At 41.5% G+C, this 24,163-nt stretch overlaps 2 protein-coding genes across 3 annotated transcripts in view; one reads left to right on the top strand and one right to left on the bottom strand.

Moving 5' to 3' along the window:
* The window catches only part of LOC138214887 (solute carrier family 45 member 4-like), a 59,160-nt gene extending 43,789 nt beyond the window's left edge, over positions 1-15,371 (top strand). For both annotated transcript variants that reach the window (XM_069176730.1, XM_069176731.1), the window contains exons 4-16: positions 240-428; positions 3,866-4,045; positions 4,285-4,475; positions 4,582-4,768; positions 5,541-6,002; positions 6,673-6,944; positions 7,086-7,247; positions 7,632-7,731; positions 7,820-7,900; positions 7,996-8,126; positions 8,600-8,668; positions 8,790-8,944; positions 9,357-15,371. In XM_069176730.1, the coding sequence (XP_069032831.1) occupies positions 240-428; positions 3,866-4,045; positions 4,285-4,475; positions 4,582-4,768; positions 5,541-6,002; positions 6,673-6,944; positions 7,086-7,247; positions 7,632-7,731; positions 7,820-7,900; positions 7,996-8,126; positions 8,600-8,668; positions 8,790-8,944; positions 9,357-9,537 (2,360 nt within the window). In that variant the 3' untranslated portion in view covers positions 9,538-15,371. The remainder of the gene's footprint in view (positions 1-239; positions 429-3,865; positions 4,046-4,284; positions 4,476-4,581; positions 4,769-5,540; positions 6,003-6,672; positions 6,945-7,085; positions 7,248-7,631; positions 7,732-7,819; positions 7,901-7,995; positions 8,127-8,599; positions 8,669-8,789; positions 8,945-9,356) is intronic.
* A 3,980-nt stretch (positions 15,372-19,351) lies between these two features.
* On the bottom strand, positions 19,352-21,586 carry LOC138214817 (G-protein coupled receptor 20-like). Its single transcript, XM_069176636.1, has 4 exons — positions 21,454-21,586; positions 20,834-21,090; positions 20,588-20,720; positions 19,352-19,945 (listed from the first exon to the last, which is right to left on the bottom strand). The coding sequence occupies exons 1-4, from the start codon at positions 21,454-21,456 to the stop codon at positions 19,352-19,354; spliced, it is 987 nt and encodes a 328-aa protein (XP_069032737.1). The 5' UTR covers positions 21,457-21,586.
* Between the last annotated feature and the right edge of the window lie 2,577 nt (positions 21,587-24,163).

The following is a 24,163-nucleotide window of genomic DNA, read 5'->3' as shown; positions in this document are numbered from 1 at the left end:
TTACAGGTTGATTTAAATTGAACAATATTATTAAACTAATCAAATAAAAACAAATACGACAGACACTGACTCCTTCAGTTAGGATGCAACTTGCACCCCCTGGTGGATGAGGGCAAAACTTTATCGTCAAATCTTACTGCAGTGAGCGATCACACCTGCCTGCCTGTCTGCATATCTGCCTGCAGCTCATATGTCTGTCTGTCTGTCTGTCTGTCTGTCTGTCTGTCTGTCCTGTGCAGGTCTTCCAGAGCAGTACTACAGTCTGACGTGGTTCCTCAGTCCGGTTCTCGGCCTCATGTTCACGCCTCTGATCGGCTCGGCCAGCGACCGCTGCACCCTGCGATGGGGCAGGAGGAGACCGTTCATCCTGGCTCTCTGTATAGGAACGCTGATCGGAGTGGCGCTGTTTCTGAATGGATCTCTGATAGGTGAGTGTGTGTTGGTTTGTGTTTGTGTTGGGAAATCCAAACGTATGTGCGAGACAATATCAGTGGTTTTTAATTTGCAGTTTTTCTCTCGAGGTAACTGCGACCAAAAGTAAATAACTTCTGGTATGGACAAATTGTTTGGCATTTATCACATCACAATTTGTTTAGTTTTTTTAAATACATGGATTCACAGTTCTTTTCGGACTTTCTGCGCACTGAAGGACGCGAATTATCATATTTACTACATAGTTTAGGGGTGACATGCAATATAAAGAAACAGTTGATTTAGACAACAGCTACATCAAAACAGTCAAATGATTGTCGATTTGCTGCTTAAAGAAAAGATACATTTGTGTTGCTACTGCTTGATCTGAGACTGCAGAAGTTTACTTTGTGCCATCTGTTGCACGTTGTTATCCAACCCTCCCAAGAGTCACCCAGCCACGGCGGGGAATCTACCCCAACATTTGATATGTGAGCGCTGTCACTTTACCCAGCATGCAACTGTCCCGCAGAGGATAGAGCAGAGCAGCTTCCTCCTGCACTCAGTAGACCGTCACTTTTCTGTTGGCTTCACCCGCTGGGAGTTTTGTCCTCATACGGAGGCTCATGTTACCCCCCCCCCCCCTCCCGCCCTCCTCCTCCCCCCGTCGACCCCTTAGCTCATTACATCACTCAGATGTCATCACGAGGTCACGTCCAATCAAACAAATTGATCAGTTGTCAAGCATGCAACATGCATACAGCATTGATCTCTGGGCTGTCAGCATAGTTCTGGTTGTCATCAATATAAACATATATTGTAGTGTATCTCAACGCAGCCTCCCTTTGTGGACACAAACTGGTTGCGAGCTACAGACAAAAGGAAAAAGAAAAGTCAGTGGAAGCAGGCAACATATTGTGAAAACTCATCAGATATGCTTTAGGTTTGGTTTAGAAACTGATATTGATCATTATTAAATTGTAATAACAAACATATAGCACTGCGGCCACTAATTCTTACTATAAAATTCCAGGAAATTGCGATAACGGTTATTCACAATGTTCATTTTTAGTCGAAAGTTGGCAATAAAACAGAGAAAACCCTTAAAACCAGTCAAAGTTTAACATTTTGGTTGATAAATGACTTAATTAATCGGTTATCAAAACCATTTCAGTGACCTGACTAAATGATTGGTCAACTAATTATTTCACTAAATTAAAAACAAGGCGCAGTGTTGCCTGGGGTTCCTCTACTGTTAGCAGCCTTTACCAAAGAAATGCAGAGAATGAAAATACACTGTGTGCACATTTGTTTTATTCAAGACGGTTTATAAACGATGCAAAATTTGAGGTTCAGACTGATGTGCAAACATTTAATTGCAAGCTGTCTGATTCAGTTTTGAATTTGTGGCTTGCAAAAGCAACATTTCAACCAATTTATCCAAAAAAAAAAAATCATTGTTTTCAATTCCAAATCAAGATGGGTTTTATGTATTTTTAATGCAGTCTCTGCTGCAAAATGAAGATGGGAAATGTGTTGGAAAGAGTTTGCGGTGTATTAAATAAACCAAGAAAACATTAACTAGTTTTAATTCAGTTTACATGGTCTGAATCCAAATAATCAACAATATAAGTGACTGACACATAACCTTGAATTGTTGTTTTTGCTCCAATAACTTTATTTGGATGATAAATGTGTCCAATAATGAGGAGCCTTTTCTTAAAGTAGCAGAATGAATAAACCTGGCAGGTGAAATAATGTCCCCAGGCGGGTGGCTGTCAGTACTTAAAGAGAGAAGAACAAAAATCTATTTAAAATGTTTTTTCTAATATCTGTATAAAAAAACTGTATTTAATGACCTGCTCAGTCTTAGACGTGTTTACATCCTCTTCACATTTTTGTAATAGGAATGGAGTTATGTTGTCGGTTAACGTCACAGCATCTCTCCCAGGAATCTGTTATTAATATTGGGCTTGAAATTCAATATTTGTGCACCTTGACTAAATTTCTTGCGTTAGCGGCGTCATATAATTGAGTGACCATGTTCCCTATTCAAATGTGGACCAAGTAAGTGACGAACGCACAACAATAACGGGATCTTTAAATGTCGCTAAATATAACAAAGTGAAATGAAATGTCAAAGGAGTTAAAAATAACAAGAACAAAAGCTGTGTGAAACGGATTCTATTCAGCTCTGCCTCCATTCTTCTACTCGGTGGTTTGGTTCTCGGGTCGACTTAGGGCACCACAGAGGTGTGTGTGTGTGTGTGTGTGTGTGTGTGTGTGTACCTTGCCAGCAGGGTTGACTTGGGGGAAAAAAACAGTGACCTGCGTCTGTGTGAGATAAATAAGCGAATACTACGTATACGTTTCCATGGTTGTATACATATGAATGTGTGAGAACAACACAAGGCGACATGGGAAAACTGGAGTAATCTGTGTGTGTACACGTGTGTGTATGTGTGTGCGTGTTGACATGGGAACACGGGAGCAGGCAGTTCACAGGGAAATGCTTCCTGTTTGCTTCCCCCTTTCCACCAATCGCAGTTCACTTCCTGTCTGGGTGCCTGGCTAGTGAGTACTGTGGCTCCATTGTCCCATGCACACACACACACGCGCACACATACACACTGTGCTGTTCTTTCTATGAACTTTTTTTTATTTCCCTGACGTTAATGGATTTCAGTTTGTAAAGTCATGCTGCGTCGCACTGCCTCTGATATCTCTCTCTCTCTCTCACTCACACACTCACACACTCACACACACACACACACACACACACACACACACACACACACACACACACACACACACACACACACACACACTCCTATAGTACAGAGTTCCCATCATGCTGTATGGTTCGTATACATTTGCACAGTTTCTCACTCCGGCTCTCGGACAGGGAACAAAAGTAATGAGACACATAAGGTCAAACACGACATGCAAAGCAGTATGGGAAATGTGCTGTGACCTGTGTGTGTGTGTCTCTCTCTTGTTTTGTGCAGTTATCGAGTTATCAGCTGTTGATCACATGTCCATCCGTGTTAGATCAGAATGGACAAGTCCAGATGTTGAATGTTTTGTGCGTGTGAATTAGATTATTTTAATTTCTGTACTTAATATTAATTGTTTTTGTTTTAATTGTTGTAGTTTCATTTTGTATTTCGAGGTCTATTAGAAGATAAGAACTAAATAATTATTTCATAATATTATAACTATCTTAGCTGTTGGTACAAACTTTTAAATTTTTGTATTTTAACTGTGTATTGTCTTATTTTATGTATTATTTTGTCCTCTATGTTTTATTAGGATGCGTGTTTATACTGTTTAATTGCCCTGCATTGAATTTTTGTCTGTAGCTGAACGGTGACAAAGCCTCCACTGTTGGTTTTCCCACTGTACAATAAACAAAAACACATTTAATAATGCCCATTATGTCTTTCCCTGTCAGGTCTGTCGTTGGGTGACGAGCAGGGGAAACAACCAATAGGAATTGTTCTTACTGTGCTGGGAGTGGTGGTGTTGGACTTTTGTGCGGACGCCACGGAGGGACCAATCAGGGCGTACTTGCTAGACGTGGCGGACACAGAGGAGCAAGACATGGCGCTCAACATCCACGCTGCCTCTGCAGGTAAATCTGACACAAAATCTTTCACACGGTTTTTAATAATCAATCTGCAGAGTCGCTGTTAATGCCTTGAAAAATGAAAATGCATGGTCATGTCAGTAGTGACTGAATGAAGACTAAATGTGAAGAAGAATAGTTCACTGAGCTTGATGGAAAATAATGGACAAAGTCGGCAAACAAAAACACAAAAAGAGAAAATTTCATAATTACGCCGTCTCTGTTCTTGCCTCCTCCGTCTGCAGGTCTCGGCGGTGCAGTTGGCTACGCCCTCGGAGGTTTAGACTGGACGCACACGTTCCTCGGAGTAGCCTTCAAGTCCCAGGAGCAGATCTTGTTCTTCTTCGCCGCCATCCTCTTCTCCATCTCTGTGACGCTGCACCTCTTCAGCATCGAGGAGCAGCAGTACTCGCCACATCATGACAGGCTGGACCAGGTATTGAGCCCTTAAAACTCATTTTTATTAAAAAAAAAAAAAAAAAAAAAAGAAATAAAACAACATAGATTTTCAGTGACGTCACAAAACACGCTCCTCTCACCAGGAGAGTCCTGATTCTGCCAACCTGCAACCATCGGCCAATGGCAAGACTGGACTTCTCGCACCCAAGCTGGAAATGATCGGAGAGGGTGACACGATAGACAGCTACGACCTCTATGACCCCTATGACGACGACCAATCAGAGCGTGGAGACATGGACATGGACTTCCTAGAGGTGGAGCTTGTGAGAAGTGAGTTCACCGACTTTTTCTTCGGGCAGATAGACCCACAGCAAGCAAGACATTTGTGCTTCTTCGGTCTGAAAGTTTGAATTATGCATCTCATTTTGAAAGTAATGACTTGTTGGGTCGGAATATTTTGGTATTTCTTTTCCAAGGTTGAAGGAGATGGCAAGGGAAGCATTGAGGCTGTTTTCTTATGATTTATAGATTTTATGCAGCTTTTATCACAGCTGCCAGTTTGATTAATTAAATATTGAATTAAACAAAACCATAGAAGTCTCATGTTGTAAATGGTAAATAGTCTGCACTTGTTTAAAGCTTTATCACCTTCATGGTCTCAAAGCGCTTTTACACTGTTTCCCATTTACCCCTTCACAAAAAACATTAATGCACAAATGAGGCGGAGCTGCTCGCCATCAGGATCACATTCTCACACACATTCGCACACCAATGGTACACTATCGGGAGCAACTTGGGGCTCAGTATGCCCCAAGTTGCCCAAAGACACAGATCATGTGGACAGGAGCAGCCGTGGATCGAACCACCGACCCTCCGATTAGTGAGCAATCCGCTCTACCATCTGATCCGATCCTATGTCGTGCCCATTTCTTTTTGTTTTCCTGAGAAAAAAGATTGTTTTCAGTGGTGTTAAAACACAGTTTTTGTGTGTCATAGAGAATCAACCCTCAGTAGGCTTTCTTCTGTCTCTCTTGTCGGTCATTTTTTTCTGATTTACTCACACCTGCACTGATCAACTGTCTCCTTTCATTCTCTCCCTCAGGTAAAAGCGACAGCGTCCTCGCCATGGCAGACGCAACCCTCGACCACATGGACCGTGATGCTCTGTTCCTGTGTCACATAGAGCCGTCCATCTTTACCGACCGCCTCTCGCCTTACCGCGGCTCGCCGCCCACGACTGCTTCGCTCTTCAACCCCAATCGCAGCACTCCGCCTCCCAGACTCGCCAACATCAGGCGCAGCAGCAGCGCGGGAAGTCAAGACCTGCTCCGCCCCCAAAGTAACAACCATGAAACGCACGCGCCAACCCCGAAGATTTCCCGACTCTCGGCTTTCTTGCAAGAAATGGAAAATGACGATGGACAGGAGGCGCTGCTGAACAACCAGCTTAACGAACAGAGGACACTGAATGGGCGTCTGTTGGCCAGTGTTACCAACCCTGACAGAGACGGCTCTAACAGGCTGAGCTCTAAAGGACAGGCACACCGCGCTGGATTGGTCAAAGGTCAGTATCCTCATCAATATATTATCATGTGGATTGAATAGAAAATAAAAAAAGAATGTAGGAAATCACTAATTTATCATCATTGCAATATTTTAGTTAATAAAAGTACTTTTTGTAACTTAGTGTTGAAGTTCCACAGACCCTGACTGATCACAGCAATACCACTGAATTATTTTGAATGATAAAACTCCACTATATGGGTTATTAATGTCAGACTAGAGGATTGAAGCCGCTCTCATATCTGTTAAATATAATGCTACAGCCAGCAGCTGGTTAGCCTAGCATAAAGACTGGAAACTGGAGAAAACCGATAGCCCACAGAAAACACCTGCTAGCAGCTCTAAAGCTGACAAATTAACCAACATCACGGCAAAGCGTGAAATAGACATGCCCGTCCACTGCAGCAAAACGTGAGATAGCCACGCTTTGGCCTCTCTAGGCGTGACAGTTTCACGTTTTCCTGTAGTTGACGGAAATTAAACCTGCTTCGTGCACACAGCCGTGTGATTTACAGGAACATGAAACTTGTAGGGAAAACACGTGGTTGGTGTTGGGAAACACAAGACCACTCAAGAACAAGATTGTGACCTCCTGGTTTCAAACCCCTGCCTCCCGCACGGCAGTCTCCGATTCATCACGGGATGTCTCAATAAACCGTCTCTCCATCCAGCTGCCAGCACCGGAGCTCCCATGCGGCAGTCACGCTACCGTCACACCTTCTACCGCCAGCCGTCCTGCACTTTCTCCTACTACGGCCGCGTGGGAAGCCACCGTTACCGCTTCCGCCGGGCGAACGCTGCCTTACTCATCAAGCCGTCTCGCAGCATGAACGACCTGTACGAGGTGGAGGCCAGACACAGGAGGAGGAACCGCCAGAGGAACAGACACCGCAGCGGGAACACCAACTCGTCCAGCGGGGACACGGAGAGCGAAGAGGGCGAGGTGAGGACTTGTAACGCTGAGTGATGAGAAACAACAAGCAGCAGTTGTGTGTGTGGTTTTTTTAGTCACTGTCATTTTTAATATGCTGAGTTTGGTCATATCTTTGTGACGTTTTAGTAAATCGCCTTCTGCTCCGCTCAGGTTGAGACCACAGTGCGGCTGCTGTGGCTCTCCATGCTGAAGATGCCTCCTGAGCTGCTGCGGCTGTGCGCCTGTCACCTGCTCACCTGGTTCTCCATCATCGCAGAGGCTGTCTTCTTCACCGACTTTATGGGACAAGTCATCTACCATGGAGATCCTACCGTAAGTGAATCAGCTGCTAAACACACACACAGACATAAATATGTATATATATATATATATATATATATATATATATATATATATATATATATATATATATATACACCTTCATTCGATTTAAGTTCATTTACTCTGCTCGTTAAAATCTAGATCTGTACATGCTTTTGTGTGGCAGTTCAGAAAACTCCAAAATGTCTTTTTATGCGTGTTTGATAATGCATCTTTGCAACTGCCTGTTTTTCTTTGTATTTGTGTCATTTCTTTTCAGTTTTGATTATCTGTTATTCCAAGCCGTTCACAGTGAGTTAAACCTGAACTAAACTCTGTCTCTGTCTTTGTTAGTCCAAAGCAAATTTAAGAACTAAGCCTGTTTCTCTCTCACAGGCTGCTGCTAACACAACCTTATTGGATAATTATCACAGAGGAGTTCAAATGGGATGTTGGGGGCTGGTTATTTATGCCATGACTGCTGCTACGTGCTCGGGTAACTACACTGAAGCACACATGCCCGTAAGTGCGCTTTGTGAAAGAATAGCATGTCTCGACATAAACAATGAATCTCTCTTTTCCAGCTATTCTCCAGAAATATCTCGACAACTTTGACCTGAGCATTAAGGTCATCTACATCCTGGGAACACTTGGATTCTCCATTGGTATGAGCCACAGTAATAAAACAGAATCGAGTTGAATAAACTGGGATGTGAGTCACTCTTAAACTTTCACTCTTTTTTTTTTTTCCCCTCTATAGGAACTGCCGTCATGGCGATCTTCCCTAATGTGTACGTTGCCATGGTGATGATCAGCAGCATGGGCATCATCTCCATGAGTATCTCCTACTGTCCTTATGCTCTGCTGGGACAATATCACGAAATGAAAGAGGTACATATGTCCTTGTTCGTCTCTGTTTATGTGTGACATCGACCTACTCTTGAGACTGCAGATGAAAAGCAGCCTTTTGGCTAAATCTGACTTAGAATCAGATTAACACATTTTGGTCTGCCTTTTTTGAGGGAAATTGTTGATAGTCACAAAACCACAAACTTAACTCTTTCTTCACTTTTATATCTTACTGGTTTTCTTTTTTTTTTTTTTTTTTTTTTTTTCAATTGTCAGTTAAAGATACATTTTACTTTATATACTGTCGTGACTGTGGTAGCTTTCTAAGTTTAAGATGCCAATCAAAAAGTTGAAATGTTAAATATACTGGCTTCAGGTTTGGCAACAGTTTAAGTGAAAGGATTTCTTTTCCTGTTCTCCCTCTTTATATGTGGCTTCCTCGCTTCATTAACTGGTAGAATGTGTAAATCAAGTTATTTAGGACTAGTAACTATAACTCTCTTTGCCTCCTGCAGTACATCCACCACAGTCCCGGTAACTCCCGCAGAGGCTTTGGTATCGACTGTGCCATCTTATCCTGTCAAGTGGGTGTTGTTTACATTCTCTTTCTGAAGCCTAAGTTTATGCTTAAAACACGTAATTCCATAAAATATATCTCTATTCTACTGTATAGTATTCTGAGAAACCCGTTTTGTGATTTGGTAGGTATACATCAGTCAGATACTGGTGGCCTCAGCTCTGGGCGCTGTAGTGGAAGCTGTTGGCAGCGTTCGTGTCATTCCCATGGTGGCCTCTGGGGGCTCCCTCCTCGGATTCTTCACTGCCTTCTTCCTGGTCATTTACCCGACTCCAAACCACGGGTGAGAAAAACACCTGGTCTTCGACATTTTCTCTTCCTGAAGGAAAAGTTTGCAAATAGGAAAAAGGAAATACAATTGTTTTCCCTCTTGCCAAGAGTTAGATCTTAGTTAGTTCTAGATAAGCTGCAGCTGAAAGCTGTTTAGCTCAGCTTTGCGTAAACAGTGAAACGGCTAGCCTGGCTGTCCAAAGCTCACAAAACCCACCTACCGGTACCTCTAAAACTCAGTTGTTGTAGTTTTCACAGGTACGAGCATAAAGTATAGAAACTTTCAACTTTTGGAAACTAACTTTAGCTGAGCTAACTAGGTGTTATCTTTTGGCAAGAAATTGATTGATCGTATCGCCGAAATGTTGAACGACCCCCTGAAGCCCAAAAAAACTGTCCTAACAGATTTGAATTGTGATTGGCAGGGAGGGGGAATCAGCCAAAGCTTCGGAGAAACGGGCCTTGACAAAGGTGGAAAATCCTAATGGCAACGAAGGCGCCGTCACCGTGGCAAAAGAAAAACCTAGCTTCCTGAAACTCACCAAGAAGGGAAAGGCCACCACCACAACCACTTCCTGTCACACGGAAAATGAGTCCGCTCTGTGATTGGCCGGCTGAGCTGACCGACACGATGCTGCAGAAACCGTTCAATTCAGTTTGGAAAAGACTTAAAAATGTGCCTCCATCCTCGTAATGCTGGAGTTTACAGACACAAAGAAAAGAGAGAGAGGAGGGCCGCTCTGGGTGTCTGCTCTGACTTTGAAAGATTTTTTTTTTTTTTTCCGATTCATGTGTCAATTTGCTGAATATAAGAACTCCATATGCTGTGGGACCAGTGTCACATCAGACCAACTCATCCGACGAAAATCATTCTGGTCCCAGTGCTTTTTCAGCCGTCAACAAAATTCCTTCCATTTAACCCTCGCGGACGTTTGATTGATCCTTCGGGGTCATCCAGGAGTGAGTAATTCACTGGTCGTGGTTTTAAGGAGAGTTTGTCTCTCTCTCAGGGCCTCTAGGAGGTGCTACTGAGCAGCCGCCTGGACAGGAAACTTCAGGGGACTCGCATACAAACAAACCTTCACACGCACACACCTCTTCATCTGGGGTCAACACGATCGAATAATGAACACTGTTGATGAACTTTAGTCCTTGAAGCTGCAATCATTAAAAAAAAAAAAAATGCTGAAAATCGTTCTTCCTCACCGTGGAATCGAACCTTTTCTTCGTAATGCGGAAGCTGATTGATGAGAATGTGTATGTCTGCTGACTTGGCGTCTCCAGCGGAGGCCCCGTGTTCACCAAAATAACCCCAACAACATCACACTCGGCTTTGTGGGACTTTTACAGCACTCTGCAACAGTAGCTTTAAGACTCTAGAGACTTTTGGAAGTGGCATTTCTGAAACAATAAGCCCGAAGCCTGGTTCTTGGGGAAAGATGATTGATCTTGAGTGCCCTAAGTTGATTGCAAGTGTTTTGTTTTTGCCCTCCTCCGTGGCGGGACTGCTCCATTCTTTAATTCAGCCTTGATTTCAGGGCGAAGATGACAATAATACAGAGGATATGCTCATGAATATTGAGCATGAGTATCAAGTTGCCTGTATATCGAAAGTCAACTATACAGTAAAAAAAAAATTCCATAACGGAAAGGGCGTCGACGCAGTGTGTGCGGTATACAGGGCATTACAATCCCAAATAATATTTTTTATGATTTACTGAGGACCCACACTGATGCTTCTGTTTGTTTTGAATAATCATAATAACCTAAATGCTGCATGTTAGACAAGCAGAAAAGAGACAAACCAAACGGCAGAGGAGGAGCGAAACAGATGTGCAGTCTCTCTTTTTGCTTTGTTCCTGTTTTCAGAAAATGCTGTTTTGTCACTAACTGCACGTTAGCTCAGCCATGGTTGGCAAAAGTGTTTCAGCATTGAATGAGAAAAGCGTAATTTGAAAGTCCCTCTGAGGCTTTTTGGGTTGTTTCACTCATTCGTCTCGGGACACCAGCAGAACGGTGCTTCCCGACACTCTTCCAGTACATCCAGTGACGTTTTTTTGCGCTAAGATAAGTTAACCAGCTGCTGGCTGTGACTCGTGTTCACCACAAATTCACCAGTGTGGTTCAATTTTGTCCTCTAAAGCTCGGCTAGAAAGCAAATATTTCCCAAATGTCAAATCCTTTTTTGAAATGTTACACTTACAATTGTTGCATCTTAACTTAGGATGCATCCAAAATAAGACGGTTGAAGCAGATTTGACATCTTTCTTTATTATTTCGTAAAGGGAAATAGCCTATTTTAAGAGATACAATTTTAAAGCGACAAAATGAACACAAATAATGATTTACCAAACTTCCTACTGAAAGCCAGCTTGCCCTTAAAGACAAATCAATATTTCTAGACTCGAGAGCTAGAGTTAAGTTAAGTCTAGAATCTAGAGTCTTAACAGCTTCACTTATTTTTATTTCAAGTGCCGTGGGAAACGTCTCTGAGGCTCCAGTTTGCATCCATAGCTTAACAAAACAGTCAGAAGGCTTTTGGAAAACGTCTGCGCTTGCTGAGGGCAAGCAGCAGCAGCAGCAACGCGATGGTGGACGAGGAAGTAAAACTGCAGAGTTGAGCTTTACTCCCCCCCCCCCCCCCCCCGTTAACATCCAGCGGGGGAGACAAATAGGTTAATCGTTTAACACAGAGGGGATACACACAGGTTGTATAAAACTCTTAATAGTACTTATTGATATTATATTGAAGTGTACTGTGATAAAGTTCAATTATCTTAATCTTTTGAATGTTTCCTTGGCTAACGATGCTGCACGTGTAAAAACAAACTTGGAAGGCAAAATGAAAGATCATATTGTGTCGATTTGTTTTCTGATAAATCAGATAATTGGTTGCAATAGGGGCGTCTTGTTAGTAAGCCTGGGAGGGGACTGTGTGTGTGTTTGTGCAGGCAGAGCAGGGTTGTTTTGCGGTGGTGAAATCCTTTCTGAGAACCGTTTCCAGTGTTTTTTTTTTTTTTTTTTTTTCTCCCCTGCATCTGTCAGGGTGAAAGGCCGTGGATTTGGGTCAGTTTTATTTTTAGCTTCATCAGCTGGAACATGCAACTTGAAAGGAAGAGAAACGTAAATTGCAGTGGGTTGATTTACTAATGAATGGACATTTTTATTTGAGTGTGTAAAGCATTTTGTGGAGAAGCTTATTTTTCATTTTGAGGGTTTTTTTTTTTGTTTTTTTGGAGCAGAATTCATTCACTGACTATGTGGTAGTTATTTTAGTTTAACTTGGGTGGAGTTTGGTGCAGAGTTTAACCCTGTTTTGAACAAATTAGATTCCTTCCGTATTTTCAGGTACATTCAATGAGTCCCAGAGCAGAGAGGGGAGTATTTTACTTCCTGGGTTGATCCTGCTCTGGCTGTGGTGCTGGGACATAAATAAAAGCAGGGATGGGACACAGACAGAAGACAAAGAGGTACAGATGCCAGAGTTTTGAAAGGCCTCTGCAACCACTCGGGCAATAAAATATTCTGGATTTTAAAAAAAAAATTAAAAAAAAAAAATGGATACACAACTTAAGTTTAAGGACAAACATGAAGATTTAAAAAGAAAAACCTAAAAAAAACAACAACTTTGGGGTCAGGAGGTTTGCATGCAACAACAGCAATATGCATGTGTAGAACACCAAAGTATGACTCTGTACAAATCACTCAAGCTCTTTTCTTTATTGTCCTAATAGGTCAGGGATGTACTTTCTAATGCATGGCTGGATGTTTTGTGTCTTTTTGTTTGAACTTAAATGTGTTGGAAAAAAACAAAACAGAAAATCCAACATGTACTCTTTTAAGATGAAGCATTGTGCTCGGTCTGGGTCAGTACACTCTTAACAAGCATGTCGGTTTTTATTCACTTTTGCACATTTACCAGTTCAGTTTCAGACCGCATTCATCTTGTCACGTTTCAACACAATACACACGTGGACGGAAAGTGTTGAAACGCGAGAAGACGAGATGTGCGTCGCCCCGAGCGACGCTCCTTGTCGAAGGTGTAGGCGAAAAACTCCCGGCCGTGATTACTTGAAGTGCAACTTGAGTGTTTCTGTTCCAATGCAGTGAGAAAGTCTTTGATTCTTCTTCTTCTTAATGTCCCCAAGCCTTTTTACCGTAGACTCCGGAATGTTCAGACAGCACGGCCGCTCGCTCGGCCTGCTGGGAGATTGAGTTCTTAACCTTTGATTCCATCTGGTGACTTAAAAATGTTTTAATGAATGTGAGTTGATTTCAAGCCGAAATCACTTTTGTTTTGATGTTTGACAAAGCCAGGATGGGGGTCCTGACATTGCACAGAACTTGCACATGATAAATAAAAAAAAAATTTAAAAAAAAAATAGTAGACCTGTGTTGCAAAAGGAAGAAAAAGAAATAACTGTGGATATTTATTTTTTGAGCTTTCTTGTCTGTAAAGGACACTTTTCACTTGGTTTCCAAAAGAGTAAATTAAAACTGTTCTATTTGCTGTTACGGAAGATGTTACAGAAGTGCAGGTGTGTGAGTGGGTGTGTGTGTCGTGTGTGTGTGTGTGTGTGTGTGTGTGTGTGTGTGTGTGTGTGTGTGTGTGTGTGTGTGTGTGTGTGTGTGTGTGTGTGTGTGTGTGTGTGTGTGTTCACATGTAAAGCAAAAGACCAGTCAAAATGTCATCTCAGTGTTCATTTTTTTGGTTCTCTGTTCTTTACAATCACCTGGTTTACACTTAACTCTGGAATCGATGGCTGCAATACTGGAAGTTATTTACGAGTCTTTTTGTTTCTGTTCTGGTGTTTTAATTCAACTAGAAAAATGTCTCTCTTTTTTTTTTTTTTTTGTATTTGTTCTCTGAATTTCCGGCAGAGCCACACATAAGAGTCTGGCCTTTGCACTTTTTTCAGTGGCGGCCATGTTGGCTCCACCGTCCTGATCACTGAATGAATGTGGAGTGATGCCGTTTCAAATGTTTCCAGCCAGCAGCTGTCAGTGGCAGCAGCGTGGCGGCCATGCAGTTAGTCCAACCTGTCCAAACTCTTGAGTGTGTGTGTGGCTCTGCCTCTGGTAAACTGTCTGCTTACGACAGTGGAGAGAGATGCCTATATACTTTGATTTTCATAGAGATTAAATCAAGAAGAATACTTTAAGAATGGGAAAGCAAATAAACGCTGTGTACTATATATATAATATGCCTTGGTATTTGAAAAAAAAAAAAAAAAGATGTAAATATACAGATTTCTCTTTTAGTTTCTTCTTTTTTGCTGCTATAAAAAAAGATGATTATTTTTGTTAGTAGTTTTGTTTTCTATATAAAGTCTGTATATATCTCTTATGTTATGTAAATATGCTTGAGCCTTCATATGTAGGACTCTGGATGAACACTGTATGGAACGCACCTTTAAAAATCTGTTCAGAAGTAAACCAACGATGACTTCCTTCGTTATTTGATATTTTTATTCAAAAGTTCAAAATATGAATCAAAAACCAGAGAAGAAGGAAAAGAGAAAAAGGACCTTAACACATACACACACACACACACACACACACACACACATATATATACATATATATACATATACATATACATATACATATACATATATATATATATACACACGCACAAACACAAACTCTAATGAAATTAAAACTTTGTGATATTTAATTAAACATTTTATACAAGTAAAAGGAACATCTGACTTAAATGATTGCAGTAAACATAGTTATATTCAGAATTCAAATCATTTAGAAAACCAACTTGGGAGGCAACTATATGAAGAAAATTACAGAAAAAAAAAAAGTGGTAATATTTTGGAAAAGCATAAAATATCCCCAAAATCTTTTTACCCTATTACCTGTATAATAAAACGATAGTGGATAACAGTATGTGTCTACCAAAGTAAACCATCTTCACGGAACAGACGGTTCATCAATTTTATTTGGTGAATAGTTACATGCTGAGTAGGACTTGAAGCTCCTCTAACATATTTCTCATTCTTGACCATAACGGGGAGAGAAATTTAATTTTCTTTTATGCAGTTTTTGCAAGTTCAAGAAAATGTCAATGATTCCTTGGAGTGCAGTATTTCTGTAAAACATACCAACTCTTATCTGAAATGAAACAAGAGGTCTTGCTTTTAACCAGTGTTTAGCAAAATGAGGATTAAATTGCTTTTTTTTTTAGACACATTTAGAGTTTGTTAACCGTGAGCAAAGATAAAACTTGATTTGTCTTCACACAAGCAATTTACCAAAAAAACATTTGCAGATTTTAAATAATACAAACCCATCAAGGCAAGAAATATAAATCTTTTCATTATTTACAAAACAGTCAGTAGCTTATGTGTAACATAACTTTCCTGTCATGTAAATGCATAGGTTTGTTGGGCTTGCTTTTCTCAAAAAATAAAATAAAAATGATAATCTCCTGTGATCTTTATTGCACTGATGTCTACATGTAGCATAAATTCTATAAATATGTGTTTTTGGAGAGTTTTTGTCTCAGTCCACATGACTACTGGTGAAAGAATCTGCTGATCTGCAGTTTGAGGACGTTGTTTTTTTTTTTTTTTCATGGTGGAAACATCTTGACTCAGCATCTTCAAAGCAGCCGACTGGTTTCCCATGATGCCGTGCGGTCAGACCGCTGAGAGAGAAGAGGAAAATGAGAAAACGTTGTTCTGGCGGCATCCCAGTACAGGGTCACTGTGTGCGTGTGTGCGTGTGTGCGTGTGCGTGTGTGCGTGTGTGCGTGTGTGTGTGTGTGTGTCTAATCCAGAGTCATCGTGTGGCAGCAGGTCCAGCTGATGGTAAGTATATATACTTATATACTTGAGTTGAGTGATATTTCTCTTTAATCCTTCCAGAGGAGCAGCAGGTCATTACAGTTCACCTTACGCAATGTTCTGTAAGTTTATACCTCGCACATGCACACACACACACACACACACACACACACACACACACACACACACACACACACACATATATATATAGATATATATATATATATATACTGTAATGTATATACTGTAATGACCTGCTGCTCCTCTGGAAGGATTAAAAGAAAATATCACTCAACATTCCTGGTATGACCGACTTGTCTGTACCTGAGCGGCTCTTCTCTTATACTGTATTGATCATTGGCATTACAGCTGAAAACAATCAATACTTTTGAGGGAACTGTTTTTTTTAATTTATTTTTTTGTTACATTTTTGCAGTTTATTCTGAAAGGTATAAAAGTCGATATCGTTCTCAAATGCTGTCACAACAGTAGCCTTTTTTAATATTAAATAATTCCCTCATGACATGAGAATGTTCTTGTCAATTTATTTTCCAATCACAAACAATCCAAAAATGATAGAGTCATCATCTCGACATAATCTCACATCCTGTCATATTTAGCTGGATATGAACAGCAGCTATTAGTTAAATGATCTAATTATCAGGTTTATGTTTGATCTGTTCCAACACCATTGTCTGTTTTCGTCACATTTACTGTTCACTGAGATTCAGTCTACAGGTATGATTGTTCCAGATGACATTTTGCTGCTGTGGTGACACACTGACCTCTAGTGGAACAAATCAAACAGACTCTGTTGATCTGATTCAGCCTTGTCTCTTTTCAGTTTACAGGCTTTTTTTTTTTTTACCCTCCAGCCACTTATTGTCATACATAGTTTCTGCAATCGGTGTCAATCACTTAAATAATTGATTGAGTGACACCGATTGCAGCAGCATTAAAGGTCTACATCTGCGAATCTGATAATGATGAGTATTCGATTTATTTTGTAATAATGACACGGGTGAGAGAGGCGAGGCATCAATCAACAGGTGCAACAACACTTCGGTTGCAGTATCACTGAAAGATGCATTCAACCAATGCATTCAGCCATCAATCATCAAAATGGTCAAAATCAGAGAAAATAATAACAAAACAACAAAAAAGAGATCATACTCTGTCCTTTAAAAGAAATCATGTTTATACATTATTATATATTATTATATATACAGCTTTTCTCGTCATCTCATCTGGTTGAGTTACTTGACTAAAGACTACAGCCCCTCGTCTTGCTGCACAGGCAGCGCCAGGTAGGGACACCCACAAGAAATGACTTGTTTTAAAAAAAAAAAAAAAACTTTTTTAATCATCTTTTTTTAATATATCTTATTTGAAAACTGAATGAATACTTGAATAAAACAAACTGATTATTTTTAGACAAAAAAAAAAAAAAAAAAAAAAAAAAAAAAGGCGGCTTGAGGTGGGCAGATGATGCAATGCGGCCAATGTGCGCAGCCGCATTGAACTTTTGACCTGACTTCCACTTCCTATCAGCCAGAGCACTTTTTTTTGTTGTTTTTTTTGTTTTTTGTTTAACTAGCATTAGCTTAAAAAAAAAAGTGCATCATGGATCTTATTTTTTCTCCATGAACGTCCGACTCAATCAAAACCCGGAAACGAGAGTGACAGTGGACGTGACAGGACTTGCAAAAGGTGATGATAAAAGTTCTCATGAAGGTTGTAATCACTGAATCAGCAGAGACGTTTTAACAAGAGGTGATTTTTTTTTTTTTTTTGAAAACGACTTGAGGATTTAGTGGTAAGTGCAGGTTTTTCCCTCTTCGTTGCCTGTTGTTGCAGGAAATTGAATGCATTTGGAGGTTGCGCCGCTCAGTCCTTTTAACCCCAGGTCGGTGGAAGAGTGGATTTATTGGTTATGGTTGTTTTTTTTTTGTAATCTCAAGAGTCTTGAGTTTGAACAGTGCTCACACCTGTGCGTCTGTTTCTCTGCTGCTTGCGTGTATTACTCCTGTCCATTAATGTGAAATGTTATATCTAGAGGTGTGTTTACCCAGACAGGCTTGCGGAGCTTACATTTATATCCCCGGAACTGAATATCTCACCTGATGTTAAAGACAGGAAGACATTGAAACTGTTGAAGAGCTGGTACTGAGCGTGTGTGTGTGTGTGTGTGTGTGTGTTTCAGAAGAAATTAAACTCTGGCGATTGGCAAATTATATTTAGAATTATATTTATATTTATAAATGTTCAGAGCAATCCCACATCACCAGCAAAAGAACATCTTTAGTTCTGCCACTTTCTTTCTGTCATTTTTTTTTAATAAATGTTGTTGATGTCATTTTTTTTTCAGAAGTCAATCGTAGTCAGAGAAATGATACGACAGCACTCGTAAGTGCTTCCATTTAGAATAGTTTAATTTGGCCGCAAAACTTTGTTAACATTTTTTTTTTGGGGGGGGGGGGGCATTTTGGTGTTTTTATCTTTATTTGACAAGGTATAGTAAAGAAAGATATGACGTGCAGGCAGACAGAGAAGCTTAATGTGACAACTTATTTCGCTAAATTCAAATATGCAAATAGCCGAATGAAATCCCCCCCCCCCTACTGTTAACATACTTTTACATGTATATATGTCAGTTTTGCATATAAAGTTTTAGTTTGAGTATGATGGACTCAAAACCAGTTCTTGAGAATCGGCGCCACCAACTGTTTACCTCAAAATGTCCAATGTCTTAATATTTGATGGCACTCCGATTTACGCCAAGTGACGGAAGAGAGCCCGATAAGCTGGAGAAGGATTTGTTGGATTTGCAGCGAAGAAGATGACGGACAAAGAAACGGAGAATGTCGATTTTAAATTGTTAATTATATAGGCTATCTGCGTATAAAGTGTGAAATGCAGCGTTTGAGCTCAAATTCAAATGCGTCACGTCATGTAAACCTCGGTTTTCTCTTGCGAACGTACCCTCGGAGGGCACGGCGTGCTCATCTAGGCGGGTGGACTTGTTGTAAACACCGTGTTCAGTATGTCCACTCTTTTAATGATGCTGATGTTCTTAAGCTGTCAGTTCCTCCAGGGGAGGAAGTTGTTCTCGTCACTCTCCGCTCGGCTCGTGTGTTTTCTCGAGGGAGTGAGGCGGTCCGAGCACAGACGCCAAAGTACCAACTTGTTTAATCCGCTCGGCGCGGGGTTGGCAGACGGAGCAACTCGCTCTACTTCGATATATTTTGATGCTTTTGTGTTTTTCACGTCACAATTTAATGAAACGTGATCTCTCCAGCAAAGTTCAGCAGTTTCACAGTCAGGACGAGGTTTTCTGGTTTGTTCTCTCAAGTCACTGGACAACCAAACACAGATTGTATTTGGTTGTCCAGTGACTAGAGGGGGGGGGGGGGGGGGGGGCATGGAATAATGAAGGGATGGATGGATGTGTGTTTTGTTCATTTACAAGAGAAATGTACCATGTTAATAACATGGCACATGGTTTTGGGTTCTTTGCTGGCCTCTGAATCTCTCTGTGTTCGTCAGTCACTCTTGGTGAGTCTTTCGCTCCGGGTGTCTCTCTGGACTGTTCCACTGCTGGTCGTGGAGGGGTGGCCACCTGTCTAAGCGGACCGGTGCATGTTGGCTGCGGAGAGGGGCGTGCTGGTTAGGCTGAATGTGGCCACGCTGTGAGCTATTGCCAGTGCTGTGCCTGAATATTTATTCAGTGAATTTCTCTCCCCTTCCCCCCGACTTGTGCGCCCTGCCTCCCCGTCCTCCTCCCTGCCCCCCCTCCCCCTCCTCCTCGTCCTCCACATTCTCTTGAAGCTGTCCGTCACAAAGCAGTACACCACGGGATCCAGGCAGCTGTTCAGGCTGCTCAGGGTCACCGTGATATGATAGGCCAGCACCTGCCCCGCCCCCCGCCCCAGCTCCTCCCCTGTGACTCGGACCCGGAAGTAAACTATCACCTGGCGTACGTGGAAGGGTGTGAAACAAACGGTGAAGACCACCAGGACGGTGGCCAGAAGCCCGATGGCGCGAGTCCTCCTCGCCCTGCTGTGCTGGGGCATCGGTCCATGGCTGGAGGAGAGAAAGCAGGTGACGCGCAGAGTGAAGCCCGCCACAGCGAGGAGGGGGAGGAGGAACTCCAGGATGGTGAGGTAGAAGAGGGCGGGGAGGAGCACGCAAGAAGGGCCGAACTCCAGCGCCGTGGTCTGGTGGGACAAAAACAAGAGGGAGGTCCTCACATTTATTTCATTCTTTCTGGCCCGGTTATCTGCTTCCCCTGTTCTGCTCTCAAGGTCATTTCAGGCAGGCTTTCCCGACGGCTGCATTACCGATCTTCCCACAATCTGCTCACTCGCTTCCACTCCAGACTCTCACTACGAGCAGTGAACCAGCGGTTCGCCTTTCCCAACTTGTGGACCTGAAACTTTTGTGCTCTGCTCAAGTTTTGCGAATGTGCACATACTACTTGTCAAAAAAAAAAAAAAAAACTGCATGTAACTCGAGTGCTGATGTCGATAAAGCGACTGAACTTGGAATACTTGCTAATGACAGTTGTAGCTTTCCATTGCCCCATGCACATTATGATGCTGCTCTCCGTTCACACACAACAGGAACAATCTCTGAATTTTTTTTTGGATTGCCCTTAGGGACACAGATGTTCGTATACTGATGTTAAGCTTAAATCAGCAGTAATATTGGCCAACTGATTCATCCATCTGACTCTTAATTGTAGTAGATCCCCCCCCCTCCTTGTTTGAGGAGACTTTCCTTTCTGATTTTTAGGTTATGTTGAGAAATGTAAAATGTAATCTCTGCCTGTTTGTGTTGTGTTCAAAGTGTGTCCTCACCTGAAAAGAGTAGGTGACCACAATGGCAGTGAACCACACGGTGGCACTGACACACCTGGCTGCCCCCGTAGTCCTCCATCGATGGAGAGTGCTCGACGCATGGACGAGGGCGAGGTACCGATCTACACAGATACTGAGAGAGGGCGAGGAGGGTTAAGGCGTCGAGAGGAGGACAAATATTGGTTGCTTTTGACAGTGACGGAGTTCATTGATTTAAATGCTGAGTGGCACTTTTCGTCCGCTCACCTGGTTAGAAACAGAATGCTACAGTACATGTTGACAAAGTAGCTGAAGGTGTGGACGTAGGAGCAGGCCAAACAGCTCCCTCCGCTGTGGTACAGGGCGATGCGAGCAGGCAGCGACAGCGCCACCAGAAGGTCAGCTACGGCGAGGTTTATGGTGTAAACCACAGAGGCGGAGGAGTGGGCGGAGGCCCCGCAGAAAACGTAAAGGGCCAGACTGTTCAGGACCACGCCGAACACCAGCATCAGACAGTTACACACCTGAAACAGGGGCAGGAAGGGGTCGTCAGTACTTCAGGAAAATGACGATGTTTCACTTTGGCATGATAGTCATGCAAAGCGATGCGCATATCGGATGGTTTGGTGCCTTGCTCGAAGGTAGTTTTAGTTCATTTCTTATTTCCTCACACATATTTTCTGAGGGACAGGACATTGTTCGCGACTGCTGAGTTTTATACCATTGGTAAGTCATATCTAGTAACCAGTATGCTTACATTTATCTGTTGTCAAGTGTAAAAAAAAAAAAGGGTAAATACATCAAATTAGCAAAGCCATGATATTTGTTGCAATAATTTGTTGGAGTTCCTTAACTTTACGTAAATATAGTAATATGTTTTATCTTACCATCAGGGAAACCCAGACAGCGTAGAAGTCTTGGTACAGCTGCACATCCAGGTGGGCTAACCTGTGTAGGTACGGCGCCCCCCATTGCTGGTCCCGGGTGCTGCAGTTAGTTGGGTAAAGTGGCACCAGGGGCCTGGTAGTGGAGGTGGAGGTGATGTTGGTGTGAAGGTGCTCCATTGGTTGGAAAAGATGACTGAATGACAGGTCAGCTTCTGAGAGTAGTGAAGATGTGAAAAAGCTTGTTAGTTAATAAATGTTAACAATCTTTTGCTTGGAAAAAAAAAATGACTGTATAGTCATCTACTCATTCACATGTCTATTCTATGGAAATATCCAATCCAGTATCTCATTAAAGAATTATGTAAGACAACATGATCACCTACCTTTTCACGCCTAGGCTAGCCAAAACCTGTCACTGACGCGGTATCCTCTAGTGGACGGACTGGTGTATTACACACTAGGCTGAATTATCAGATCATAGTATGACTGTTTTACGGCAAGTAATTAACAGGGCTTTAGGAATTCTTGGATTCTGTTGGAAAGTCAGTTCTTAACCTTGGAAATAGTCGTAAACAGTCGTGACTGAAGGTCCAGCTTTGCCGTCTACCACTTGTATCAAGCCGTGTAAAGCAACACTGTCAAACTATTTCTACGATCAAGAACGACCAAAGATGCTTCAATTTTACTGCAACATGGGGCTTAAATTCTGTGGGCGCTGTGGAGGAAATCAACATCTGACGAGTTTTCATTTCGACAGATTCATCAACAAACTCCCTGACGAAGAGCGAACGATACTGCTAACTAAAAACGATTAAGCGGAATTTGAATTGGGACTGTTTTTTCAAACCACAGATGTATTGTTCCTGTTGGTCTAGAGAAGCATGTGTAGAAAACGTTTTCTGTTTCATTCACAGAAGACACACAATACATCATCTGCAGAAAGGGGCAGCAATTATGTGTTGTGTTTACAGAGTTGAAATTCTTAGATATAATTATGAAATTTTTCTTCACAGGCAGCTACAAAAGCCAGCATGAAATGAGTTTTGAGTCATTTGTAACTTTGGTATTGAAGTGCTGACACGAAAAGAAAAAACTAAAAAAAAAAAAAAAAAGACGCGCACACATCAAAGACTGAGAAAGGCAGCAACGACCTTTAGGGATAAAAACAGCACCAGAAGTTAATACCGAGACTTTAAAAATCCTCGTCTTACAACCGATGTCTCACTGCAGAGATGACTGAATCCTGACTCTCTCAAAGGATCTGGCACTGTCAACAAAGTTGAGTACATGACCTCGCCTGTTACTTTAAACAGTATTCAGTATTAACATGAACCATGTCAGTGTGCTGCTATTTAACACACCGCTGACACGTGTTGTGTTGAACACAAGATTTACGTTGGCCTTGATGGGTCATAAATGTGCTGAAAAGACGGAGCTTGTTTAAAGAAGTGGAGGCTTTAAAATCTTTAACATACAGACTTTGTTCCCTTTTAAGAGGCTTAATATTGAAGTAAAGCAATGATCCAAAAATAAACCGAACAGTTCCAAGGCTCTGTGGTTTGGCGTGATGATGTGAAGACGGATAAAATGGTGTGAAGTAAGACTTGACAGCCATGTCGCAATGCACTGGTGAAATTAAGTATTTTTTTTTTTTTAGAAGCAATGGCAAAGTTATTCAGTAATTATACAAAACAGTTTCAACTCAAGATACATGCACCAGTTTTACCAGAACTTTCCAACTTATCACGTGGCCTTCATCAGGGGTTACAGCTTCTGCATTAGTTGTATTATTTCTTAATCTGCAACACAACTTTTTCTGTTACGGTCAAGCATTCTTGACATCATTTTTTTTATGTCATTAAACGTGATGATGAATGTTCCCAGACAACCTTTATGGAAAAACAAATATTTTGAGTATTGTTTTTTTTATATAAAAAGAAAAATGCAAATGCCTTTTATCCAGATTGAGATGAATGTATGTATTAAATCTAGTCACTAGTCATATTGTAGAGTTTGTAACTGATATTTATTCTGTGAATTGTCACCGACACATAAACAAGGGAAAACATTTACTTTTTTTTTTTTTTTAAACCCCCAAGCAGAAATGGGAAAGTTGTTTCTTTCTGAAAACCAGAATCGCAGCTTATTGTTAAACGTAATACTTGGTGATTCACTGTTTTTGGCCAATAGTGTCTTTCCTTTCCTTATGAATACCAGAGACGGATGAGCTCCGATCTGTTAACATGTCCCTCCGAGGAATGTCTTTCCACTCTTCGTCATCATTCGACAGTTGGATAAAACATGGCAGAAGACCTGGATTGAAAAAAAAAAAAAAAAAATGCCTGCAAGCGGTTATCATGTTCTCAAATTGTTGATGTTACTTTCGTACCCATGTACAAAAATTGGGAACGAGGTCAAAGTCTGCAGGTATTTTCTTTTCATCTGTTTGTGCAGATAATTGCCCCTCAGTACCTGCCACAAATTAATGGATGAACATGTGACTCCTGATTGTTGCCCAGATTTACATTTACAAAAAAAAAAATCACATCTTAATCTATCAGATCTTCTTTTAAGATAAACAATGATCAACAAAACCCAACAGTTTCAGACGGAGACGTAAAATTCATTCTAGTAAACTTAAAACAATGAACGCTTCTGTTTTCACAGAATGCCCATAAAAATCATGTGATTAAAATATTCTCGGGTGAAA

Source organism: Embiotoca jacksoni, unplaced genomic scaffold (assembly GCF_022577435.1).
Source record: "Embiotoca jacksoni isolate LCO1_2020_lvr unplaced genomic scaffold, fEmbJac1.0.p SCAF_7, whole genome shotgun sequence".
Lineage (NCBI taxonomy): Eukaryota > Metazoa > Chordata > Actinopteri > Embiotocidae > Embiotoca > Embiotoca jacksoni.
This window is presented reverse-complemented; position numbering and strand designations above follow the sequence as displayed.

Bases quoted from the DNA above. Each gene is read 5' to 3' on its own strand.
- LOC138214817 (XM_069176636.1), bottom strand. The intron at 20,721-20,833 runs GTGAGCGGACGA...GCCCTCTCTCAG, and splicing joins AGCATTCTGTTTCTAACCAG to TATCTGTGTAGATCGGTACC. The intron at 19,946-20,587 runs GTGAGGACACAC...TTGTCCCACCAG, and splicing joins TGGTCACCTACTCTTTTCAG to ACCACGGCGCTGGAGTTCGG.